The sequence below is a fragment of the Brachyistius frenatus genome, unplaced genomic scaffold (assembly GCF_029030835.1).
Source record: "Brachyistius frenatus isolate BFR_SWC_R1_liver_20210118 unplaced genomic scaffold, ASM2903083v1 Contig_612, whole genome shotgun sequence".
Classification (NCBI taxonomy): Eukaryota; Metazoa; Chordata; class Actinopteri; family Embiotocidae; genus Brachyistius; species Brachyistius frenatus.
Genome location: NW_027211211.1, coordinates 35,001 through 42,909, shown reverse-complemented (window position 1 = coordinate 42,909; position 7,909 = coordinate 35,001). Strand labels below are relative to the sequence as shown.

Here is a 7,909-nt window from a genome sequence, read left to right as displayed (position 1 = left end):
TCTGATTAAAAGCAAATAATTAAAATGAATCCTTTCAAAGTGCCAACGTTTTAATTTGTCAAGGCGGGAAAAAATGAAACTTTGCATATTAGAACTCAATTTTCTGTTTTTCCAACTGTTCATTTCTGGTTAGAAAATTGAACTAATACACTGTTAGAGGGCTGGAGAGGAATGAGAGCGATTTAGGATGACAAGCACATCCAACTAGAGAGGGAGAGAGGAGGGAAGAGGGAGAGAATGAGAAATTAATGGAGGAGAGAGATAAGAAAAAGGAGGAGGTGGGGCGGAGGGAGGAAGGCTGGGGGTGAGGTAGGGAGCAGATATAAAGGGAGAAGAGAAGGGGGTGGAAATGGAAAAAGAAGGAAAGGTGAGGATGAAAAAACAAAGGAAGAAAGAAGAAATCATAGAAAGGATGGAGCAGATAAAGAGACAAAAGAACAAAATAATAAAGGAAGGAGAGGATGATGAAACAAAGGAAAGGAGGAGTGAATTAAAGAAAAACATGAGCAAAGAGGAAAGAAAATAATAGGAGGTGAAGAAATAAGGAAGGACTAAAAGGGGAAAGATGGAAGGACAGGAGGAGATAGGAGAGTCCAGATGATGAAAGACAGAAAGGGAATGAATGAAAATGGAAGGAAATAAATGAGTAAGGAAGAAACAGGAAGGAGAGTAAAGAAGGAGGGAAGGATAGAGAGGAGGAAGGTGGAGCGAGGAGAGGAGGGAGAGAAGGATCGGGTGAAGTATTCCACTGATTCTACTGTAATGGTTTTCACCAGCTGTTCTCTCTGCTCTGTTTTCCACGACACACACACACACACACACACACACACACACACACACACACACACACACACACACACACACACACACACACACACACACACACACACACACACACACACACACACACACACACACACACACACACACACACACACACACACACACACACACACACACACACACACACACACACACACACACACACACACACACACACACACACACACACACACACACACACACACACACACACACACACACACACACACACACACACACACACACACACAGACACACACACACACACACACACACAAACACACACACACACACACACACACACACACACACACACACACACACACGTGTCCCCCTCTTCCACACAGATAAAGAGAGAGAGTCAGTGAGTGTGTGTCCCCACAGTGCCTCCTGCTGTCAGACTGCAGTAACTGTCTGGGTGGTTTAGGTTAGGTTAGGATAGGTTAGGGTAGGGTAGGTTAGGTTAGGTTAGGTTAGGGTAGGGTAGGGTAGGTTAGGTTAGGTTAGGTTAGGTTAGGGTAGGTTAGGTTAGGGTAGGTTAGGTTAGGTTAGGTTAGGTTAGGTTAGGGTAGGTTAGGGTAGGTTAGGTTAGGGTAGGTTAGGTTAGGTTAGGTTAGGTTAGGGTAGGTTAGGTTAGGTTAGGGTAGGGTAGGTTAGGGTAGGTTAGGTTAGGTTAGGTTAGGGTAGGTTAGGTTAGGGTAGGTTAGGTTAGGGTAGGGTAGGTTAGGTTAGGTTAGGGTAGGTTAGGGTAGGGTAGGTTAGGTTAGGTTAGGTTAGGGTAGGTTAGGTTAGGTTAGGGTAGGGTAGGGTAGGGTAGGGTAGGTTAGGTTAGGGTAGGTTAGGTTAGGTTAGGGTAGGTTAGGTTAGGTTAGGTTAGGGTAGGTTAGGTTAGGTTAGGGTAGGGTAGGTTAGGGTAGGTTAGGTTAGGTTAGGGTAGGTTAGGTTAGGTTAGGTTAGGTTAGGTTAGGTTAGGGTAGGTTAGGTTAGGTTAGGGTAGGTTAGGGTAGGTTAGGTTAGGTTAGGGTTAGGGTTAGGGTTAGGTTAGGTTAGGGTAGGTTAGGTTAGGTTAGGTTAGGTTAGGGTAGGTTAGGTTAGGGTAGGTTAGGTTAGGGTAGGTTAGGTTAGGTTAGGGTAGGGTAGGTTAGGGTAGGTTAGGGTAGGTTAGGTTAGGTTAGGGTAGGGTAGGTTAGGTTAGGGTAGGGTAGGTTAGGTTAGGGTAGGTTAGGTTAGGTTAGGTTAGGTTAGGTTAGGGTAGGTTAGGTTAGGGTAGGTTAGGGTAGGGTAGGTTAGGTTAGGGTAGGTTAGGTTAGGGTAGGTTAGGTTAGGTTAGGTTAGGTTAGGTAGTTACTTTATTAATCCCCGAGGGGAATTTTTTTTCGCTACAGCAGCATACAGTAGCAATAAGATAATAATAGAATAATAGAAAAGCAATAAAATAGCAGTAAAATAGCAGTTTGTGGGACTCTTGTTAAAAGAACTGATCTGATCTTTGAATACCAACAGCATGAGATCAGTTTTGCTGCCGACGACAACACACAGAAATATCATCAGCTGTCACACTTCACCTCAGAGGAATGACATCATCAATCTGATAAGCATACAAAACTCAAATACAACTAAAGTGAGCAGATGTACCCACAAATCAAAGGTCCTGTCTCATGTCGGGTCCGAACCACGATACCCAGAAAGACTGGAAGACTGAAACCTGACGATGCTGATGGTGGATAAATGAAGGGAAGTCAATAAGTTCTGTGCACGCGCACGGAGCAGCAGAAAGATAAAACCCTGATGAGTAAGCGGTAAACATGTCGTCGCTTGATCATCATCAGTTCCTGAGTAACGTGTTTCTGTGAGCAGTGGGTGCATCGGAGATGTTTTACTCTCCGGAAACTTGATCAGAGAGCGAACAAAAGGTTTGTGAAAACCTTCTGAGGAACAGAGAGAAGTCTCAGGGAGACCAATCTGGTGAGGAGGAGCGTGAGGAGGGACGATGGTGTTGTTGCTGTGAGGCGTGTTGTCGTGTTGGAGAACCCTGTTACCGTGGCGACACAGTTTGGGTCATGTGTACTGAGCGTGTGTCCTCAGACCCTGAGAAGGTCCAGCAGAGCTCCGCGGTTTCACTCCAACCCTCAAAGAAAACCTGCTGGTTCTCCTGATGTCTTCTTCCAGAGTTGGACGGAGACGTCCTGAACGTCTCCAAGAACACGTGTCCAGGATCGTGTCTTCGCGGTCTCGGACCTCCTGAAGCATCCGAAGAATCTCCGTTGATGATTTCCAGAGTTTGATAGTAAATCTGACGCACCGATCCGCTGCTCACAAACACGGTGGAACTCAGGAACTGATGCTGATCAACTCTGTTCCAGTTCCTCATCAGGGTTTGATCTTTCTGCTGCTCTGGAACTTATTGATTTACCCTCGTAAATGTCATTTGTAGCTAACATGCTAATGCACTTGTTCTTTTCCAGCAGGTCTTTTTGAGCATATAAATGGGATGTTTGTGCAGATGATGAACTCATGTTCCTCCTCTGATCGAGCTGCTACCTGGGTGTTATTTTTAATCGTATGTTTGGTGTAAATTTCCTAGCGTAACTGCTCTTCATCCTCCTCCTCCTCCTACTCCTTCATGCTTCATAAATTCTCCTCTCTCATCACCCTCTCATCCTCCTCGCTCCCTTCAACTGATTACCCCCACTACCCAGCATGCATCAGTCATCTGCACTCCTCTGATCTGTCTCAGTCTGAAGAGGGATTCACTCACTGGAAGATTTTATCAGAAGGTGGAAAGAATGAGGAATTACATTTTATGTCTGACATGTTTCTGATATCGTACACAACCCAGCTCTGCTCAAACAGGCCATCACGTTCACATTAATATATTAACCCGAGCTAACCACAACAATGAGCCTCTTAACAAACAGTTTGAAGGGATTTGCAGTCAATCCAGGAAATATTCAGACCTTTTCACTGCACACTTTATTTATTCTAGATACAACTTTAAATGGATGGATTTTGATTTTCCCCATGAATATACATTATTCAGACTTTGCAGTGCAAGTTGAGGTCAGGTCCATCCAGTTTTATTTAATTAACCTTGAAATGTGTCAAGAACCTGGTTGGTTAAAAATGGAGACACCTTTAAATAAATGATCCCACAGTTCATACTGCATGTCCGGATAAAAAGCAACCGATGGGACTCTGTGTGGAGCTCTGCATTAAAACCTTGGTAAGGCAAAGATCAGGGGAACGGTATAAAACCTGTTCTAAAAACAAATGGAAGACGTCTGGAACTAACGGGACGATATATAGAGTTTATTTGGTCGGTGAGGGACCAACGACACAACAGTCACTCTAACAGAGAAGCTGAGAAGTCCTCTGCAAAGATGGAAGAACCTGAAGGATGGACAACCATCTCAGCAGCGCTCCATCACACACAACGACCCGAATCACCTGTAATACGTGTCTTCAGGAAAAGTTTCCAACTAGAACCTGGAGAACCCTGAAGATGTTCACGGCCGTTCGCAGCCAGCCTGATGGAGCTGCCGGGAACAACCGCCCACATCGGGTGGACATGATGATTCCAGAAGTAATGATTTCAGGGGGCATCAGAGTTGTAACATCTGACGATTTCTTTTGTTAAATCAACAAAATTGTTGGTGGCCCTGTTCAGGATGAAGCAGGTGTAGAGGTTGGATGAATGGAAGTGATTGCTCGTACTCGACGCATCGCTCCAACTTCAGTCACGGATGCTGGAGAGCTTATTTTCTTTGATGTGACGTCAATGGCAGCCATTGTTGCTATGAACACAGTATTAATGAGTGGAAAACAGCCACAAAATAAACAAGTAAACATGTCGAGCAAGAATAGAAAAGGTGAAAAATTAAGTATTAGGGACTTTTCACCAGGATTACATTTTTAGCGTTGAAACGTTCTTCATTAGACTCTAATGTAGAAAGTGCTGTGGCGTTAACTGTGCAGGTAAACAGCTGGTACCTGCCGTGTCCACTCCAGTAAGAAGGAACTGATGTTCTGTCATACTGTGATTTTACAACAGTTCAAGCTGACAGTATCAGAAGGTTTTGTGCTTTGAAGCGATGGATGGTTTGTCAGTATTTTTCAGCGTCGTGTGTGAAAGAAAGACTCCCAGTCGACCAACACTCGGACTGTTGAAAAGGCCAACGTAACTTTTTTAAATTGTAGTCATACATCATAATTATAGGATATTACTAAATCTTAAAACAGAGTGATAAAGTCAGTGACCTGACAGTCATGTCTGTTATGCTGCCATCATAAACTAGTGGTGATACCAGGCTGCGTGAGACTCTAGAAGAAAAATCCCTGAGTCCTAAATTTATGAGGATTTTTTTCTTTTCTTGTCAACTTTTTATTTTTAGAAGGAAGAATGTGCTATGAAGTAAAAAGATTAAATCACAGTTTACATTTCAGCATGAATGGCTCTGGAGGAATTTTAAAAGCACTGACATTTCCCCAAATCCTCATAGGGGGTACAAAGGGCGACAGCAACACTGTTTTCAAGCTCAAGTAAAAATAACACAGTAACTACTCAATAAATCTCGTCTTTCCTTTAATGTACAAAGAAAGATGATGTTTTGGGGAATAAAACTTATTTTTTTTCACATTAAAGGAGACGATGTCGCTCATTAAGAGCTCAGAACGAACGGGAGCATCTCAGAGTCGTTAGCAGGCGTAGCGGCAAAAGCAGAAACAGGACTGTTGATACTGTATATAATGACCAGAGGTACATTAGAGCCAGCTGCTGGAGTTACGTAAGCCAGCATCAGTGCACTCAGCAGCAGGCATGAAGGCCACAACTTGAGCCCTCTTTTATATATTAGTTCTTGCAGGATATTTTTTTCAGTGACAAAAAAAAAAAAAATAAGAGATCGCCTCCGAATGTGGAGCAGAAAATCTTTCAACACATATATTTTACTTTTTGGTTAAAATCTTGCAAAAGACACATCAGTGAATTTAGTGTTGTTACGTTACGGAGACCTGCAGGACGCCGATGAAGAGTGTGTGTTACCGGATGTGCTCGTCGGTGATGGTGAAGGCCTTGCAGAGCGGCTGCGACGTGTTCAGATAGATCGCCGGGTTCTTCTCAGCAGCTGAAGACGTCTGTCCCGTGATCGGTGCCGAGCTCATGTGCAGAGCGCTGGCGATGGCTGACAGCAGAGTGTCGTCACTGGAGTCTGGACCAACGCCTGCAGAGGAAGAGGGAGTTCAGGGGTCAGAGGTCAAGACTGGAGCAGGGCGACTGTTTGGGTGGATGTTGGAGACCTACTCTGCAGTGCTTTGGGCAGCTCCATGGTGCGCAGGACTTGTTCTGTGACATCTGACGACCGCAGACCTTTTAACCTCTTCTCCCAAAACAGCTGCAGACGGACGGACGGATAGACAGACAGAAACAGACAGAAACAGACGGACAGACATATATAGTTGATTATATCATGTTTTGGCTTCACTTGTTTGTTGTGTAACCGATGGAGAGTTCCTCCCTCTTTCATCAGCAGCGAATCATTATTGTTTTACGTTTCTTTATCTAATGTGATTGGACAACTCTCAACGCCGTCTTTCAGGTTCACCTCACATCCTCTATTACGTAATCACACGATAACGCCCGTTTCTTTGCTATCTGACCGTCAAGTGACACTTCGGTTATTTCTAGACATGAGACGAGTACTCGGCTGAAATGAGTATCCGGTCCGGATAATGTACTTTTGATGAGTAACATCCGAGTAAATGTGTCAATATCCCTGTTGATGAAGGCTTCTAACAAACACTAGCTGTGTGCACACAGCTACACACTGAGCCCCGCCTCCTCGTTTACACAGACTGCTGCAGCTGGAGACACACTGGCCAATCTGTCAATGCAGAAGAAGCCGGTGACTCAGGCGGTGCTCCTGGCTGGTGTTCAGGTGGTGCTCCTGGTTGGTGTTCAGGGGGTGCTACAGGCCGGTGTTCAGGGGGTGCTACAGGCTGGTGTTCAGGTGGTGCCACTGGCTGGTGTTCAGGGGGTGCTACAGGCAGGTGTTCAGGTGGTGCTACTGGCTGGTGTTCAGGTGGTGCTACTGGCTGGTGTTCAGGTGGTGCTACTGGCTGGTTTTCTAGTGGTGCTACAGGCAGGTGTTCAGGTGGTGCTCCTGGCTGGTGTTCAGGGGGTGCTAAAGGCCGGTGTTTAGGTGGTGCTACAGGCTGGTGTTCAGGTGGTGCTCCTGGCTGGTGTTCAGGGGGTGGTACAGACCGGTGTTCAGGTGGTGCTACAGGCCGGTGTCCAGGTGGTGCTACTGGCTGGTGTTCAGGTGGTGCTACTGACTGTGGTCAGGGGATGCTACAGACTAGTGTTCAGGGGGTGCTACTGGTTGCTGTTCAGGTGGTGCTCCTGGCTGGTGTTCAGGTGGTGCTCCTGGCTGGTGTTCAGGGGGTGCTACAGGCTGGTGTTCAGGTGGTGCTCCTGGTTGGTGTTCAGGTGGTGCTACAGGCTGGTGTTCAGGTGGTGCTCCTGGTTGGTGTTCAGGGGGTGCTACAGGCCGGTGTTCAGGGGGTGCTACAGGCTGGTGTTCAGGTGGTGCCACTGGCTGGTGTTCAGGGGGTGCTACAGGCAGGTGTTCAGGTGGTGCTACTGGCTGGTGTTCAGGTGGTGCTACTGGCTGGTTTTCTAGTGGTGCTACAGGCAGGCGTTCAGGTGGTGCTCCTGGCTGGTGTTCAGGGGGTGCTACAGGCCGGTGTTTAGGTGGTGCTACAGGCTGGTGTTCAGGTGGTGCTCCTGGCTGGTGTTCAGGGGGTGGTACAGACCGGTGTTCAGGTGGTGCTACAGGCCGGTGTCCAGGTGGTGCTACTGGCTGGTGTTCAGGTGGTGCTACTGACTGTGTTCAGGGGATGCTACAGACTAGTGTTCAGGTGGTGCTCCTGGCTGGTGTTCAGGTGGTGCTCCTGGCTGGTGTTCAGGGGGTGCTACAGGCTGGTGTTCAGGGGGTGCTACAGGCTGGTGTTCAGGTGGTGCTCCTGGCTGGTGTTCAGGTGGTGCTCCTGGCTGGTGTTCAGGTGGTGATCCTGGCTGGTGTTCAGGGGG

General features: G+C 46.8%; 1 protein-coding gene across 1 annotated transcript in view; it reads right to left on the bottom strand.

The window, feature by feature from the left end:
- Nucleotides 1-5,833: 5,833 nt before the first annotated feature.
- mbd2 (methyl-CpG binding domain protein 2) overlaps nucleotides 5,834-7,909 on the bottom strand; it is a 16,027-nt gene continuing 13,951 nt past the window's right edge. The window contains exons 4-5 of the mRNA XM_069688496.1: nucleotides 6,122-6,212; nucleotides 5,834-6,041 (exon numbers count right to left, since the gene is read on the bottom strand). Of these exons, the coding sequence (XP_069544597.1) occupies nucleotides 5,860-6,041; nucleotides 6,122-6,212 (273 nt within the window). The 3' untranslated portion in view covers nucleotides 5,834-5,859. The remainder of the gene's footprint in view (nucleotides 6,042-6,121; nucleotides 6,213-7,909) is intronic.